The 18,944-nt window shown below is 45.7% G+C and overlaps 1 protein-coding gene across 5 annotated transcripts in view; it reads right to left on the bottom strand.

Annotated features, from left to right (window-relative positions):
• Nucleotides 1-2,253: 2,253 nt before the first annotated feature.
• WDR18 (WD repeat domain 18) overlaps nt 2,254-18,944 on the bottom strand; it is an 81,513-nt gene continuing 64,822 nt past the window's right edge. Inside the window, exons 8-11 of one of the 5 annotated variants that reach the window (XR_014492678.1) lie at nt 16,873-17,039; nt 10,251-10,287; nt 5,078-5,146; nt 2,254-3,977 (exon numbers count right to left, since the gene is read on the bottom strand). Coding sequence is in view for 3 of the 5 variants with exons in the window: in XM_083364059.1 (XP_083220185.1) it covers nt 3,849-3,977; nt 5,078-5,146; nt 16,873-17,039 (365 nt within the window). In the remaining 2 variants the exon portion in view is untranslated. Of the gene's footprint in view, nt 3,978-5,077; nt 5,147-5,251; nt 5,350-9,328; nt 9,554-10,250; nt 10,288-14,104; nt 14,344-16,872; nt 17,040-18,944 lie in introns of those variants that run through there. The other 4 variants (XR_014492679.1, XM_083364059.1, XM_083364061.1 and 1 more) reach the window with 4 other exon arrangements.

Genomic DNA, 18,944 nt, shown 5'->3' with positions numbered 1-18,944 from the left:
GCGAAAGGCAAGGGAGAAAAACATAGATATGCCCAATTGAATGCAGAATTCCAGAGAATAGCTAGAAGAGATAAGAATGCCTTCTTAAATGAACAGTGCAAAGAAATAGAAGAAAACAATAGAATAGGGAGGACCAGAGATCTTTTCAAGAAAATTGGAGAGATGAAGGGAACATTCCATGCAAAAATGGGCATGATAAAGGACCAAAATGGCAGGGACCTAACAGAGGCAGAAGAGATTAAGAAGAGGTGGCAAAATTACACAGAAGAACTATACAAGAATGAGCTTAACGTCCCAGATAATCACAGTGAGGTGGTCACTGACCTCGAGCCAGACATCCTAGAATGTGAAGTGAAGTGGGCCTTAGAAAAGCTGAGCAACAACAAAGCTAGTGGAGGTGACAGTATTCCAGCTGAGCTATTCAAAATCTTAAAAGACAGTGCAGTAAAAGTGCTACACTCAATTTGCCAGCAAATTTGGAAAACTCAACAGTGGCCACAGGATTGGAAAAGATCAGTTTACATTCCAATTCCAAAGAAAGGCAGTGCCAAAGAATGTTCAAACTATCGCACCATTGCACTCATTTCTCATGCTAGTAAAGTCATGCTTAAAATCCTACAAGCTAGACTTCAGCAGTATGTGGATCGAGAACTACCAGAAGTACAGGCAGGATTTCGAAGAGGCAGAGGAACTAGAGATCAAATTGCTAACATACGCTGGATCATGGAGAAAGCTAGGGAGTTCCAGAAAAACATCTACTTCTGCTTCATTGACTATGCTAAAGCCTTTGATTGTGTGGATCATAACAAACTGTGGCAAGTTCTTAAAGAAATGGGAGTACCAGACCATCTTATTTGTCTCTTGAGAAACCTATATGCGGGTCAAGAAGCAACAGTGAGAACTGGACACGGAACCACTGATTGGTTCAAAATTGGGAAAGGAGTCCGGCAAGGCTGTATACTGTCGCCCTGCCTATTTAACTTATATGCAGAGCACATCATGAGAAAGGCAGGGCTAGATGAATCAAAAGTTGGAATTAAGATTGCTGGAAGAAATATCAACAACCTAAGATACGCAGATGATACCACTCTAATGGCAGAAAGTGAAGAAGAACTAAAGAGCCTCTTGTTGCGGGTGAAGAAGGAGAGTGCAAAACTTGGGTTGAAACTTAACATTAAGAAAACCAAGATCATGGCATCTGGCCCTCTCAATTCCTGGCAAATAGATGGGGAAGAAATGGAGGTAGTGACAGATTTTGTTTTCCTGGGCTCCAAGATCACTGCAGATGGGGACTGTAGCCAAGAAATTAAAAGACGCTTGCTCCTGGGAAGGAAAGCCATGGCAAATCTAGACAGCACACTAAAAAGCAGAGACCTCACCCTGTCAACAAAAGTGCGTATAGTCAAGGCTATGGTCTTCCCAGTTGCAATGTATGGCAGTGAAAGTTGGACCATAAGAAAGGCTGAGCGCCAAAGAATTGAGGCCTTTGAACTATGGTGCTGGAGAAGACTCCTGCGAGTCCCTTGGACTGCAAGGCGATCAAACCGGTCAGTCCTAGAGGAGATCAATCCTGACTGCTCTTTAGAAGGCCAGATCCTGAAGCTAAAACTCAAATACTTTGGCCACCTAATGAGAAGGAAGGACTCACTGGAGAAGAGCCTAATGCTGGGAAAGATCGAGGGCAATAGAAGAAGGGGACGACAGAGAATGAGGTGGCTGGATGGAGTCACTGAAGCAGTAGGCGTGAGTTTAAATGGACTCCAGAAGATGGTAGAAGACAGGAAGGCCTGGAGGAATGTTGTCCATAGGGTCGCGATGAGTCGGACACGACTTCGCAGCTAACAACAATAGGAAATGAAGGGGACGTGAAAGCTGGCTCTGCTAAGCAGAACGAATAACTGCTGTTCAAAACAAATGGAATTATGTTGCCTTCCTTATGCCAGCCGTCTCTGTCAATATTGCAGGCATGCCAGTTTGGGGCAACTGAACCTCGAAAAGGGTGAAGTCATCATCTGGGAGAAACAAGTCAAGGACTAGGGGTTTTTTCCCCCCTCCCCCAAAGGGCTCGCTAAGGACAACTTTCTGCTTCTTGTCTTCCTCCCACGCAGAGCGTCAAAGCTGATTTCACTTTCTATGCAATTAAGAGAAATCCCTGCCTTTTCTTCAGTTTGCAAAAAAATAAAGCCAATTGTTCTTGGGCAACAATTTATGGATGCAGATCGTGCTTGGCAGGACTCAACCTCTTCCCAGCCAGATGTTGCTGGGAAAATTCAGCAACAGGCCATATGGTAAAGAAAAGCCATTTGCTCTTTCTCCATGGAACAATGCTGCTCCTGAACATGTGGCTTACATTGTTTGCTCTCGTTTTTAGGCCCCATTCATAAGACCACAAAAGTCAGCTCACTGGATCAATTATCACCACCTAGAATTACCCACTTGGATAGTCTTGAGAAGTTTGCAAACAGGCCCGCAGCTACAACACTCCTTTTATTTGTGACTTGCAATTGGTGTTCTGAGATAGACTGTTCCTGAAGGTAATCATTTCACTTCATTTGTCATTCCACTTAAGCCCAGTATCCTCCTTTAAAGTGGGGTTCGGCAGATCTTCTGGAAACAGGACACAGTAAGTAGAGCCATTTGCTAGGAGACAGACGGTATCATTAAAGCAGAAGGGGGGAAAAGAAAATAGCATCAAACACTTATGCTAACAGTTTGTGTTTTCGTGTTTTTTTAAAAAAAATGCATAATACAACAAAGAACAATTTGGCTCAAGACAGAACCGGAGGGTTTTTACCTCTACAGAAAGTAAAATGAAGCAAGATAAACCCAATGAAAGTAAACCTGCCTACATGAGAAAGGCATCCTGAAGTTGGTGCTGAAACTTGCAACTGTACAGAAGCCAAAGGAGCTGTCTGGAAAGAATCCTAACTGGACATCCTCTCGGCTAAAGGTCTGTGCATAAGTTGGTAGAACGATGGACCAGACAAAAAGTCCACAATTCTTCTGCAAGAAGAGTAGCGTGTCAGTAAAAAAGACGCCCCCACCTTTTTTTAATTTTATTTTGCTGGTCTGTGATTGTAAATATATATATATATATATATACATATATATATATATATATATACATATATATATATATATATATATATATATATATAATTTATCATGCCAGCTTGCCCTTGCAGGGAAGGTTTTTCCACCCTTTCCAAATGAGGACAACACAAGGAAATATGATCTTCCCCATCTCACCATTTCCCCCCCCCCCAGCAGGATCTTGAGGACGGGAAGCCTCTGTGCTCAGTCCAGCTACACGGGTCATTCCTCATGCTTGTCAATTGTCCCACTCCCTGGCCAATTACCATGAGGGCAGTTCCGCCTACTGAACGGGATGCATTCAAAGCCCGTGGTTGACTTCAATCCCCAGAAGTTCCCAAGTACAAGGGGAGTTCTAAAGCAGCCGTGCGATTTCCAACTGGAGAAAAAGGGGATGACGGCATCTTGAGGAACATCTACAGTTGCTCTGTTTGAGGAATGAAAGGGCCTTGTAGGATGGAAGGAAACTACACTGTGAGAGAAAATGGGCCATCTCTCTTCCCTGCTAGATTATTCTTCTTCCATACTGTTACCCATACAGATATTTTTTTTGGTAGGCCTCCTCCCAGAACACTTAGATGCTAGAGACTTCCATGTCCAGCCCTGCAGTTAGACACGGTTCCGAGGGGGGGGGAAGGGTCTCTCTGCAACGTTCACATCGAACATTATCATGAAGGAAATGGCTGTGTGTGTCCCAGATGAGTCCTGATGTGTTTGTCTTCCCCTCCACCTCTAGCCAGGCTTCACAAGCTGTTCTATTTGCCTGAGGTGATGATAGAGCTGGAGAAGTCAAAGAGACTCTTGTTGATCTTCCGCAGGGTGCTGACTTCCTCCTCTAGTTCCGTCACCTGGATTTTCAGTTGCTCCTGGTCTCCCATCAAGTTCTATAAAGAGAGGACAAACCACGATAAGAACGGAAACCTGGAAAGGGGGCCACCTGCCTCAGTTCTTTTGCATCTCATCAACTTTTAAGATGGGAGGACTTCAATTCCCAAAATTCCGCAGGCGTGTTGGCCTGGGGGAATTCTGGCGTTTGAAGTCCACCCATCTTAAAAGTTGATGAGATGGAGGACTGACTCGCCAGCGGTAGGAGTAAGATCTGGAAGGATTGGGTCAACCGTGCTATTTTAAGGCCAAGAAAAATCATCAGATTTTAATGGTAAAAAAATGCCTTCTTGTGTGGTTGAGGGAAGAGAAAGCAATTGTTTATACTATTTTGGACCTGATGTACCTTCCTTTTTATTGCAACCAATTTGGGAAATCAAGGGAGGGAGGGAGAGGGAGGGGGAGGGAGAGGGGGAGAGAGGGAGAAAGAGAGAGAGAGAGAGAGAGAAAGAGAGAGAGAGAGATTGGTAGAAGTCACTTAATGAATTCAGTGATGACCCTTCCTCTAATCACATTTGTTTGGAATTTCCACATTTGATGAGGAAATTCTGCTCAATCTGCTGAGAGCAAAGCATATGTTAAGATGAATGACTTTTACCAATGTACCTGAGTGCTCTTTCATAACACATACAAGCAGTCCTCAACTTATGACCATAATGGATCCTGCCCGTTGTGGTCATAAATCAGGCTGGTCACATGACTGACCCAACTTTACAATCTTCGTGTGGCGGTCACTAAAAGAATCTCGCAAGATAACAAGACATAAATGCCAGTTTTCAGTAAAAATGCCATGAAATGTGGACATGTGACTGCAGGACACTGCAAACAGCTGTAAATGGCGGCTGACTGCTGAGTGCCTGCAATAGTCATGTGACTTTTATGTCTCTCTCTCTCTCTCTCTCTCTCTCTCTCTCTGTGTGTGTGTGTGTGATCCAGTTCTGTTGTAACTATTCACGGGGAGGCCTGTGGGAGCTTTGACCAGTTGCTAAGCCACCAGGCATAAACCGAGGACTACTTGTATTGCAAACCAGGTTGGCTAAGTATCCTGGGTCCCAAAAAACGTCTGCCCGGTTGCAGGGAGGATGCCACGGTGCCTCACCTTTTCTCTAGTTGAGCACATCTGCAGATATAAGCGCTCTGATTTCTCCAAGTAACTCTCTCCTGACCCCTGTGGAAGACAGGAAAAAAAGAATAATAAGAGGCATCAAGAATTAAGCCTCCTTAGAGTTGCTTCAACTAATGCCAAAGGGAGCTTTAAGTCAAAGCTGCACACCTGTTTTGCAATGAAGCCTGGTAACAGGAACAAGTGATCTTTTAAGTAGCTCTTGACAAAACTGTGACATTAAGGAATGGATCATCTCTTAACGGGGACTGCTGGTTTTAGAATTCAAGAAAGGAAAGAAAGATTAACCAGGAGGAAAGTCACAAATGGGTTTCAAGGCGGCCTTCTTCAGAATGAGCTCACAGGATAAGTGGACTGGACAAAACAGACCAGACAAAGGGTAGCTTTTTATCAGCCCTAACCAATCTCCTCAGATTTTAATCGATGCCAAGCGGAATGCCTACAATAGCACTGCCAGAACAAAAATGGATGTTTTGTTTTGTTTTGTTCTCACTCAGCATGGGGCAATCATGGCTGATATCAAAGCAGCTAAACCTGGAGAGTAACTGGATGGGGGACAGAAATGCAGTAAATAATAAGCACCAAAGACAATGAACAACCTGCCTCCAAAAGCTGTGAATGTTCCAACACTGGAGGTCTCTAAGAAGAGACTGGACAGCCATTTGTCTGAAATGGTATATAGGGCAGGGGTAGGCAACCTCGGCTCTTTTATGACTCATGGACTTCAACTCCCAGAATTCCTGAGTCAGCTATGCTGACTCAGGAATTCTGGGAATTGAAGTCCATGAGTCATAAAAGAGCCGAGGTTGCCTACCCCTGGTATAGGGTTTCCTGCCTGAGCAGGGGGTTGGACAAGAATGATCTCCAAGGTCTAGTCTGGCTGAGGAATTCTGGGAGTTGAAGTCCACAAGTCTTAAAGTTGCCACGGTTGAGGACCCCTGGTTTACAGAGACTACGTGAGAAGGTGGGGGCTGTCCGAGAGAGATTATTGTTTAATTCTATGAGTTGGTGTCTGGGAACCTCTGAGTTAATTTTGTTTTCACAGTAAGTCCCATGCCGTGGATTCAATAAACAGTAAGATTTTCAGAAACGGAATGAAGCTGGTGGTTTATTCGGATCCTCAAGCCGGATGTTGACAATCAGTGCGAAGGAGAGGGGAGTTACAAATGGTGAGGTTATTTAGCCTGATAATAACATTTCTGCTGAAAGGACCACACCGACACACTTTATTATACAATCTTGGATAAATTTACAAAAAGAGGGAATCGTAGGTCAGATGGGACCTGATCAAGCAAGCCAAGGCTCTTCCTTAGGCTTTGGACCACTTTTTCTGTTGCTAAACCCAAACAGCTACAGGTGGTCCTCAACGTATGACCACAACTGAGTCCAACATTTCTGTTGCTAAATGAGATTATCTGCTAAGTGAGTTTTGCTCCGTTTTACGACCTGCCTTGCCAAGGTTGCTAAGTGAATCACTGTTAAGTTAGTAACACACTTGTGAAGTGAACCTGGCTTCCCCCTTGACTTTGCTTGTTAGAAGATCACAAAAGGAGATCTCACATGACCCGGGACACGAAAACCGTCATAAATAGGAGTCAGCTGCCAAGCGCCTGAATTCTGATCATGTGACCATGGGGGAATGTCACCAGTGTCGCAAGTGTGAGAAACACTCATAAGTCCCTTGTTTCAATGCCACTGTAGCTTCAAATGGTCACTAAACGAACTGTTGTAAGTCAAGGACTACCTGTACTGCTCAGATGGTGGATAATTTGAATTGGTTCCTCGCCTCAATCGCAAGGGGGAAGAAGGGGTCCAGAAGGAGAGAAACCGCTTTTCAAGCCCCCTTCTGTATTTTCAGCAGAGACCAAAGAAACTCAACATGCCTGGGAAGGAGAGGACACGGGACACACACCCACACCCACTTTCCTTTGCACCCCAGTGAACGACAGCAATTCATCAGGAACTCCAGACAGGCAACCTTGAGAGCTGCTGTTCTAGTTTGGGAGCCGACAGGGCGGCTGATAAAAGGAGACAGCCGATCTTTATCTCGCAGGCTGGCTGGGATCCTGGGATCTGCAGAAGCAATCTGGCCCTCCAGCCACAACGCCCCCCGCCTCCCTCTTTGAAAACCCAGCAATTGGCATTATTGGCTGTGCCTTCTGAGATGGAGACGGAGACAGAGACGCCACCGAGGTCTGTCTTATGAGCCATGGAAACATCACAAGCAACTCTGCTGCGATTTACACTTTGTAGACAAAAAAAAAAAAAAAAAAAAAAAAAAAAGCAGGAACTTGCGCCCCCCCACAGCCCTCCTTGTTTTTTCCCCAAAACCTTTCTGTGATTCTCTCCAAGTCAGAGAACTCAAGTCTCAAGATTGCCTTGAAAAGGGGGTTGATAGGTACGGGGGTCTGGGATTTTACAGATGGCCCCGGTTAGCCCTTTCTTTCGCAACGGTTCAAAGTTACAAGGGCACTGAAAAAAGTGATTCACGACCAGTCCTCGCACTTATGACCGTCGCAGCATTTCACCCTGGTCACATGGTTAAAATTCAGGCGCTTGGCAACCGGCACGTATTCACAACGGTTGCAGCATCCAGGGATCACGGGATCACCATTTGCGAACCTCCCAGCTGGCTTCCGGCAAGCAAAGCCAATGGAGGGAGCGGGATTCACTTAACAACCGCAGTGATCCACTCAGCAGCTGTGGTAAAAAGGTTGTAAAATCAGGCACGACTCACTTAACAACCGAGTTTTCTGGTCCCAGTTGTAGTCATAAGTCGAGGACTGCTTATATTGCTCCCAGTGGGCAAGACACCCATCCTATGTAGCTTCTTGTTCCCTCTTGCTCAGAGAGATTTACAATGAAGCCAGTGACACAATCCGCTCCTGGACCCACATGACACACCTCAAATGACACCCCTCATGACTCAGCCTTATGCTGAGGTACAAACAGTACTTCACAATAATGGTACATTTATAAATTAATTAAGTAGTGCCCAAGAAACTTTGCGTTGGATGCACAAATTCCTATTTCCTGCATTTCCTTTTCGGGAAAATAATTTTGAATCCTTTGAATCCCTTCCCTGTTCCTGCTGACAAATGCATTTTGGCTTTTCTGGCAAATGCCGTGGAAGCCCCTGACAAGCTCATCTGATAAGGGGTTTTCAAAGACTCCATATACTTCTCGATCAATTTGGCTGGCTATGATTGATTGATTCGTTTTTAAAAAAGCAACGGACCGTCTTTGAGTCTTCTCTACTTAGTTCTTTTAATAAATGTGGTCGGGTTGGTAACTGTATGTGATGCTAATTCTTCAGTCCAGCCTGGAGAGAGATTTGAGTTGGCTACGAGCTTCATCTTCACACGACTGTTATGGGGTGGGGGGGAGGTTTAAGCTAGGGATATCTAACCTGTGCAACTTTTAAGGTTTGTGGACTTCAACTCCCAGAATTCCCCAGCCAGCAAGGTTGCCAAGACTGGACACCCCTGGCTGAGGTGAAAGCAGTGAAAAAGGATCTTCTCCTTTTTCCTGGGGGCACCTCATCAATTGGATGCTCACCCATTTAGTTTGAGGGGCTCCGGTATCCTGGGAGTTTATTAGCTGCCTGCCTGACTCTGCCGGCTGATCCTTCGGCCTGTTTTGTCACAATTCTCCCTTGCCATTACAATGGAGACTGCCTAGAAGACTTCTCCCCCCTCCCAGGGGACCGTCTAATTCTCTTTCTCCATAGTAAGCTTTTTATTGTTTTTTTTCTCTCTACATAAAAAGGTAAAGGTTCCCCCGCACATGCGTGCTAGTCGTTTCCGACTCTAGGGGCCGGTGCTCATCTCCGTTTCAAAGCCGAAGAGCCAGCGCTTGTCCGAGGACGTCTCCGTGGTCATGTGGCCGGCATGACTAGACGCCAAAGGCGCACGGAACGCTGTTACCTTCCCACCGTAGTGGTCCCTATTTTTCTACTTGCATTTTTACGTGCTTTCGAACTGCTAGGTGGGCAGAAGCTGGGACGAGAAACAGGCGCTCACTCTGTTATGCGGCACTCGGGATTTGATCCACCAAACTGCCAACCTTCTGATCGACAAGCTCAGCGTCCCAACCCACTGATCCACCGCGTCCCTTCTTCTCTCTACATACATATGTTAATTTTTCAATCAGCGTGTGATCTGGGTTCATAAAATGCTAATACATAATCAAGTCCTACTCTTTGGTTCTCTCCTCTAACCATTTATTTATTTATTTTATTTTATTTTATTTATATACCGCCCTTTCCCGAAGGACTCAGGGCGGTTTACATTTGTAGAATAAATTCCAGCTTTGGTAATATTCCTGTTTCTTCTTTGTCTTTCAGCCTCGTAATCAGTCTGTCCATCTCAGCGCATTCCAGTTTTTTTTAAATTACTTCTTCCTCTCATGGTATTCGTTCATTCTTCCAACATTGCGCATAGGTTATTCTTGCTGCCGTTATAATATGTAGAACCAAATATAAATTTTGCTTATTAATCTTTTCTGGTATTATACCTAACAAAAAAACCCTCAGGATTAAATACTACACGTTCTCCTAATATTTTTTCTAACCAAGCATGTATTTTTCCCCCCAAAAGACCTTTACTTTGTCACATGTCCACCAGATATGATAGTATGTACCTGAATTATGTTTACATTTCCAACATTTATCGGACACATTTTTAAACATTTTTGCTAATCTTCCTGGTGGCAAGCACCATCTATAAAACATTTTATATAATTTTTTTTAATTCCATTTATATCCCGCCCTTCTCTGAAGACTCAGGGCGGCTTACAAGCTTAGCAATAGCCTTCATTCTATGTATATGCCTGCTTATTAGGGCTTTCACACACACACACCCAAGCGGCATTATTACAAAGTCAGCTTAATTGCCCCCAACAATCTGGGTCCTCATTTTACCTACCTGGGAAGGATGGAAGGCTGAGTCAACCTTGAGCCTGGTGGGATGCGAACCTGCACTAATTGCAGGCAGCTGGTGTTACTTAAGGAGGCATTAGCCCTCTGCTCCACCAAGGCTCTTTATACGCAGTTCTTTATACGCAGTTGACATTGTCAATTTATAATTTCTCTTCCATAATTTTTGCCATTTTTCTAATTCTATATTATGACCAAAGTTTTTTTGCCCACCTTGTCATTGTCTCTTTAGTTTGTTCACTTTCCATCTCTAAAATTAACAAAAAAATTATACATTTTCTTAGTTTCTCACCAGAAGTTAACAATATCTTATCAAGTACAGTTTGTTCTTTATAAAATCCATACAATTTCACATCTTTTTCGTATCTATTTTGTATTTGTAACAATGCCCACCATGACATGTTAATGCCCTGATTTTCCAGCTCTTGTTTCGATTTTAATGTCCCGTCAGTATTCAAAATATCTCTATATGCCCAAATTTTTTCAAAACCTAACAAATTTGGGTGTGAGAAAGCTTCCGTCGTTGATAACCACCTTGGAATTTTTACATATATTTTAGTTTATTTTTTTCCCCATACTGTTATCAAAGCATTTCTAATACAGTGATTTTGAAAATACTTATGAATTTTGTTTTTCTCGTACCACAAAAAAGCATGCCACCCTAATTCTCTTTCAACGATGTCTACCTAGCATCTCAAGGCAGCCAGTCTCGCAAATTAATTGCCGTTTGTAGAGCAACAAAGGGCCCTTTTGTCTCTCCCTAACCGACAATCCATGGATTTGATTTTGATGAGCTCCCCCTTCCTCCAATTCTAGTTATACGAGAGAGGGAGGGGGGAGAAAATAGAGAACCCTACCTACTTGTCCCCGCACCGTGCATAATTGTACTATAAATAAATCATAATAATGCATACATTTATTCATACGCTTATTTATAGGCTGCCGTAATTCAATATATAATCCTCCAGTAAGCCAGCCTCTTGTCTTCCTGGTGCTCCTCCCGGATTCAGTTCCCATCATCCCCAGCTCTGAGGGCTGGGGATGAAGGGAGCTGAAGGATAACGCAGTCACCCAAAGACTGCCAGAGGGAGATTGCCCGGTGTTTTCTGTCAATCCTATGCCTCTCGATATTGAAAATACGGCTGCTGCAGCCCCTGGATGCGAGGCACGTAGTCTCTTCAATAAAATGCTCTATTCACCCCGCCTTTCAGTCCCCGACCCCCAAACGGTCTCTTTTCCTTTCTTAAAACATCATATCGCTGCCATTAGATCTGGTGCGTGAGAAGCATTATTAAATTGGAGATATCGCTTACGAATGCAGAGGAAGGCTGGAAAGGGGAGGGAAAACTCCTCACGTTTTGGAAAAAGAACAGATTTTAATATCGGGCTTGAGCAGAGGGCAGACGGGGGTGGCGGCACAATGGTCTCTTTGGGTTCCCTCAGGAAATCGGGGAGTTTTGAGGTCATACCTCTCTCTCTTTCCCTCATGAATTCAGGGCTTGGGACATATAGATGGTGTAAAGGACTGTCCTAAGTTTCTCCAGGTTGGAAGGTCACCCGATTGCCACACGTGGCATCTACATCTGCTCTGGAGGTGGTAGATGGGCCTCCAGAGAGCCACTTGGGACTGGATGTCGAGCAAACTCCTGGATGATGTATGAAAGACTTGATTGTTTATGGAGATTCTCAATTATCCATGGGTCATGGTTGTCCCAAAGGGGTCGGATCCCTCCCCCTCTGTTGAGAGAGGGGTCCAAGAGGCCATCTAGGTCAAAACTGAACAGCCCTCTCTCAACAGAGGGGGAGAGATCCAACATCATCTATCTCCAGTCTACAACACAGTCCTTTCAACAGTTCCAAGAAGGCTCCACACCCATTTGCATTACTCAGGTGACCCTCAGGGCACAGATAAGCCTCCAGGTAGCTTTAATGACTTGCTAATATACAGCTGTCTGCAGGAATATAAATCCTTCCGTTTCCCACCATCCAGTCAGAGCTGAAGAAGCTTCTTGGATGAGAAGCCAAACGTCTTCAAAGAAAAGCAACGGATGGAAACCAGTCAAGGAGAGAAGCAACCTAGAACTAAGGAGAAACTTCCTGACAGTTAGAACAATTAACCGGTGGAACAACCTGCCTCCAGAGGTGGTAAATGCTCCAACATTGGAGGTTTTTAAGAAGAGACTGGACAGCCATTTGCCTGAAATGGTATAAGGTTTCCTGCCTGAGCAGGGGGTTGGACTAAATGACCTCCTAGGTCCCTTCCAACTTATTATTATTATTATTGTTAAAAACCAAGGAAGTCCAGTTGCCTCGTGAAAAAGTATCTTTGGGATAACTATGACCTGGATGACTAAGAATCTCCATAGACATTCTGGAGGGCAGCCTTTAAAGCAGCAGCTTCTTTTGCTGGATTTATACTAGAGCTATGTAGTTAAGATGGGCAGCCAACAAATCTGATAAACAAACATATGTGAACCCAGCAGTTATGGAGGTGCCGATGCCCACTTATAACGCAACCTGTTCCATCCTATGATTCAAACGTGCATTTTTGCCTGGGATTATGTGGCACTGTGAGAGTCCAGGAACAGACCAACAGGTGCAGCGTGCATCTTTTTGATTTCAAACGCAAAGCACTCCTTAAGTTAATGCTTCAGACTAGCTTTAGAGTCCTTGTCTCCTCCATTCACACCCAGGAGAGTTAGTTAGGGAGTTAGTTAGTTACGGTAGTTAGTTAGAGAGTTAGTTAGGGAGGCAAGAGACAAGATAGGAGAGAGATCGGATGAAAGTGCCGTTGAAGGGGAAGAGAGGCAGATGGACAAGAGACCTACGCAGTGGGTGATACTGAATAGATCCATGCATCCCTCTTCAGGATGGTTCTCTTCTCTTTCACCCTCAGGCTCAAGAGGAAGAGATCTATTCTATTCTTCCTGGTGGGCAGATTCCATCAAAGGCCGTGGCACAGAGCAGTGGTGGGAAGGACAGAGATATTGTAAGACAGAGGCGGCAAACTTATGGCAGGCGTGCCAGAGGCGGCACTCAGAGCCCTCTCTGTGGGCATGCACGCCACCACTGCCAGCAGCTTGCACAGGTCCATTAGGCCGCCACCGCTGCCCGGAGTGGCAGCCCCACCCAGCACAAAGAAGGCAAAGCGGCCAGCTAGCAAGCTCGAGTAGAGGTGGTAGAGCACGCCCACACCCAGCAAGCCAAAGGCCACCCCGAGCAGCGAAAGCCGGATCCCCATCGGCGCCATGGCCCCCCAGTCCCAGCTAGGATTGCATGCCTCCCCCCATGTATGCTGGGCCTCCTGCCCACCGCCCCACCCGCCAGAGACCCCCTGGATCTCCCCCAACCCAGCCCAGCCCCCACAGGCGTTCTCCCCCCAATGAGCAACATCGAGGTGGGCATGCCCACCCCAGCCACGCCCACCCAGTCTGCCTTGACAACTGCAGCCACGCCCACCCAGTGGGCCACGCCCCCACGCCCCCCACCCTGAGGGCACCACAATGCTGATGCGGCCCTGGCACTTTGCGATAAATAAGTGGGTTTGGGGTTGTGGTTTGGGCACTCGGTCTCTAAAAGGTTCGCCATCACTGTTGTAGGATGTCACAAACTCATAAGATCTGGCATCAGGAGTCTCACAGCAGCCAGCTGGAGGCCTCTGTGAAGTCCTCAAGGAGGGCGTGAGAGCATCAGCCTCAGCAACCAGGCGTTTGCTGGTCAGCCATCTCTTCCCTCTTTAGATTCTGAAGCTACAAAAACAGGTGCCGGGAGAACTTTCCTCTGTGGATTCACCCCAATTCCTCTTTAAAGACAGATGCAAAAAAACGAGAGAGAGAAAGGAAAAATAAATAAATAAATTTCAGAGAAGTGGTCACTACGGAATTGCTGAGGCTGTTTTTTTAATCCCTTAGATGACCTTATATATCAGATATAATCAGTGCTTTTTTTGTAAAAGAAAAAGGTGCCGGAACTCACACAGGTCATACAACCCGCCTTGCCTACCCTACAAGGTTCCATCCAAAAAAGGTGCCGGAACTCCGTTCTGGGCGTTCTATGAGAAAAAAAAAGCCCTGGATACAATATTGTCCTTATTGTGCTTTCTTGTGCTTTTTAGTACTAACAGTGTACTTCATCTCATTTTCAAAGCCTGCTCTTCAAAAAGATCCGCAGCATTGATTTCAAGATCAAGATAATGCCGACTTTGTTGTTTAACGTTAGAGACCCGGCTTTTGCACCTAGCCATGGGCTCTGCGAACAAGCAAACCTGAAGCTCCGTATCGGTGAATGCAGATTTTCTGTACTCTGCCTGGAGCATTTGTTGATACAGAACGACAAAACAAATATACACATCAGAGTTTTTTTTTCCAAGCTGTGTTTCACTAAGGGAGAAAAAAAAAACCCACCCCCCCCCAAAAAAACACCCCAAAGCAAAGCACTCAAATCCAGCTATTTTTCTATCACTAGTACTTTGTCTTTTGATCAGGGGGGATTTTTTTGTTGTTGTTGTTTTAACTGACAGGTTCTGTGGCCTTTACAAGTTTGAAAACCCCTCACATAAATAATCTCTTCGGTCCTTGCAACTCCATCAGAAGTGTAGTTAAGTGACAGTTAAATATAAATACAGGGTACCCGCTCTTTGCTAGATACATTAACCCAGGGGTGTCAAACTCAATTTCATTGAGGGCCGCATCAGCATTGCGGTTGCCCTCAGGGGGCCGGGTGGGTGTGGCCTGGGTGGGCGTGGCCTACTGGGTGGGCGTGGCTAGAGTGTGTATGGCCTACTGGGTGGGCGTGGCCAGCTCTACATCGTTCGCATCAAGGGTGCCTATGGGGGCCTGGGCAGGAGTGGGACAGATCTGGGGGTCTCTGGCAGAAGGAGGGTCTCGCCAGGGCCAAGGCAGTGGGGGCCGTTCCCTCACTGTTTCCAAGATGGCTTCGCGGGCCACATGAAACCACTTTGCGGGCCGGATCCGGCCCCCGGGCCTTGTGTTTGACATGTCTGCATTAACCCTTGCCTCCATCTTTTCGCTCTGTCACAAATAGAGTGCAGAGAAACAGGGCTGGGAAATGATGCTTTCCAGTTGCTTGGAATAAAGCAGGGCTTTTCAACCTTTTCACCCACTGTACCACTTTTAGGATATGGCAACATCCCAGTACCACCAGTCACCTAGCAAGGTGTCAAAAACTTGATGACAAAAAAAAAAGGAAAAAAGTGATGAAGTACAGGCAGTCCTCGACTTACAACAGTTCGCTTAGTGACTGTTCGAAGTTACAATGGCAGTAAAAAAAAACTGCCCCCCAAGCCACAGCCAAGCAAGACACCTGCCTGCCCGCCTGGTGGCGCTCCACCTCCTGTTTCATTGTTGTGAGCATTTCTGTTGGCAGAGGGGGTGGGGTTTTTATTCCCCCCGTCTGCTGGGTGGTTGCAGCAGGTTTTGGTCACTTCACATGACCCTGGGACACTGTGAGCGTCATAAATATGAATCAGTTGCCAAGCATCTGAATGTAAATCACAAGACCCTGGAGATGCTGCAACATTCCAGCTGATCGGCGCTTCTTCTGGGCTCAGCAGAAGCGCCAGGATCAGCGCCGAGCTCCAGCTGGAGCCTGGCGCTGATCCTGGCGCTTCCACTGAGCCCTGACATCCCCGAAGAAGAGTTGATCCTGGCGCTTCTGCTGAGCCCTGACAGCCCTGCAGCTCCAGCCATCTCTTGCTCAGGTACTGCTACCGGTTCAGCTCATTCCCCTCCCCTGCTTCCACTTTTCTAGGATGGTCACGTACCACCTGCCAGATGCCAACGTACCACAGGTGGTACCCGTGCCACTGGTTGAAAAGCCCTGGCCTAACTATATTTGTGTATCGCTAGATTGAGAAAAACCTTTATATCTTTTTCCCTGAGTCCTGACAGACCTGCAGCTCTGGCCGTCTCTCGCTCAGGCTTGTGCGACCACTTTTCTAGGATGGCCGCGTGCCACCTGCCAGGTGCCAATGTACCACAGGTGGTACCCGTACCACTGGTTGAAAAGCCCTGGAATAAAGAACGGAAGAAACCTGATTTCTTCTTGAACTCTTCCTTTCTACTATGGGAAGATCCAAGAGGTCCTGTTTCAGCATCCCTTGGAAAATGTGGATGGAGTTTGTTGCTCCATTTTCTCTCCTCACAATGTCATATTGGGGGAATGTTGACCTTGAACATGGAGACTCTATTGGGGAAAATAACTTTTGATAATGCAATGTAAGAACCACCTTGCTGCATCTGATTTAGCCCAGCACCTCGGTGGTGGGTCAAATAAATTCTAGGGAATTCCCCATTAAGCACAGCATGGAGACCATTATTCTCCCCTGGCGCAAACCCTGTTTGCTGAGAGTGAAAGCTCTGCTTATTTATCACAGCTCTTGATTAAACGGTTTCCTCCTCTGTGCCGTCTGATTTCCATTTACAGCTCATCCCAAAGCACACACCTGTGATCAAGTGTGTGTCTGCCAAATTCAGTGCTGAACATTTATATGATCCTGCCCAGCGCAGTGCGCACAGTTCATTTCAAACCCCAAGAAATGCAGGTGTGGCGGTGAAGTTTCAGCTTATTACTGCTTTGGTGCCTGTCAAGAGGATATAACTCATACAGATGCTCACAGCCTTTTCCTTAGCCCCAGAGGAAGAACTACACCAGGGCCATTTTAGCTAGGCCTGTTTAAGATCTGCATCGCCTCACCAGGGACTAGCCATCTGCTGTGGCTTCTCCTGCTTTGGCCGAAAGAATAAAGGTCTCCCACACCCCACATATGGCTGGCTAATTCATCTCTCGCCAGTTCCTTCTCCTTGTGTTTCCTTACCTTCTGATGCAGCCCCAGACACAGTGTCAGCCCTTCCCTGGCAGAGTTTTCCATGCTCTCCGTGCTGTGAAGATGCCGGCTGAATTTTGGCAGCGGGACGCGAGGCTTGCTGTCCGGATTCAACATGTTGGCAGGTGCCAGGGTTATGAAAGCATTTGTGATCGGACCTATCGGAGCAAAAGCAATTGTTACATGTAGCATGCATACGCAGCTAGTAAGAACAGCAGCTTTTGTGGAACATAAAACCTTGTGCGATAATAAGCAGTTAGCCTAAGACACCCCAAGAGGCTTCTGTTTCTGTTGCAGAAGACACACACGGCTGCTCTTTAGGAAAGAACTGATTAACACAGCTCAATATTCTTCCATCGCAGTGCTTAAATTCTTGCACTCCAAACAAACCATAGCCACGTAACTGGACTCATAAGCATCTTTTTACAAAAGGAGCTGTTTGCCGGGAACGTTTAATTTGCTTGGCTAGCAATCTTGTCTGATCTAAAAAAAATAAATAATAAAAAAAAAATGGATGGAAGTCACTGCTATTAAGCAATTAGGCTTTTAAAGAAAGTTAAACCTCTGGCTGACCTAAAACCAAATTTTTTTGGGGGGGGGGGGGTTGGGTTTCAAACCTAAATACTGGATAGGAAACTTACGGGAAATCCCAGAAATCGCAGGTGGATCAGCAAGTTGAAAAAGAAACAAATAAATAACTAAAAGAAGTCAGTGGCAAACTATTTTGTACGGCTGCCAAAAAAAACCAAGACATGCCGTGTCCATATAATCAAGACAATCAAGCTCGATTCTGAGATTTTTTTTTACCTTTTTTTAGCTCAAAAAAAGAATCCTTCCCAAGGATCTTCCCCCAACTCTTTTTAACGTAGGTCTTTCCTGCATGCAGAACAGATATTTCACTCCCTCGGAGCTAAATTTTGCTGCAGGCATCCATAGACTTGGATGTCAATACACAGAGAGCTAGCTGTCTGTCTATCCATGTTTAGGGCCCACAAGATGGCAGTTCAATATTCAGTCCCGGATTTCAAAGCACAAGAGTGAAGCTGTTAGTAGACAGCTTGGCTTGTCAGGCAGAAAATGAGAAAGCTCTGAAAGGCCCAGAGAGTACACAGCCTTCTGTGTATTTTGTTGGAAACGGGACATCAAAATTCCTACCTTTCGGAAGGGAAGTTTTATGAAGGTCTAAAAATGCCCTGTACGGTTGTCCTGGTATTTACTACTGGGCTTTTATTGTTGCTATTGCTACTCCTTTAAAAACAATCGTTGTGCTTCATTGTTCATACACCTTCACTGTACCTTGCGTTAAACAATTTAGCTAACAAATGAATTCATCCCTTATGGTTTTATCACTAAGGACCGCCTAGAGGCCACATATGACAATTTAAATACTGTTACCAAGCTTTTAAGGGACGCGGTGGCTCAGTGGGTTAGGACGCTGAGCTTGTCGCGGGTTAAAGACCCATTTATTCGAACAAGCTGGCCTGGCCTGATGGGGAGTCAGGGTTTTAATGTTTGTATATTTGGACTGTTTTAATTTGGGCAATAATTTAATCCTTTTTTTAACTTTTGTACTTTTGTATTTTTATTCATATGCCCTGTTCACCGCCCTGAGTCCTTCGGGAGAAGGGCGGTATAAAAATTTAATAAACTTAAACTTAACTTAAACTTGTCGAACAGATGGTTGGCAGTTTGGCGGGTCGAATCCCGAGTGCCGCGTAACAGAGTGAGCGCCTGTTACTCGTCCCAGCTTCTGCCAACCTAGCAGTTCGAAAGCACGTAAAAATGCAAGTAGAAAAATAGGGACCACTATGGTGGGACGGTAACAGCGTTCCGTGCGCCTTTGGCATCTAGTCATGCTGGCCACATGACCACGGAGACGTCCTCGGACAAGCGCTGGCTCTTCGGCTTTGAAACGGAGATGAGCACCGGCCCCTAGAGTCGGAAACGACTAGCACGCATGTGTGGGGGAACCTTTACCTTTACCTTTACCAAGCTTTCATTTTTTAAGGCTGCATGAGGAATTGAAGGAAGAAAGAGGAAGAGGGCTGATTAACCCACATTTA

This window comes from Vipera ursinii (genome assembly GCF_947247035.1).
Source record: "Vipera ursinii genome assembly, chromosome: 1".
NCBI lineage: Eukaryota > Metazoa > Chordata > Lepidosauria > Squamata > Viperidae > Vipera > Vipera ursinii.
This window is presented reverse-complemented; position numbering and strand designations above follow the sequence as displayed.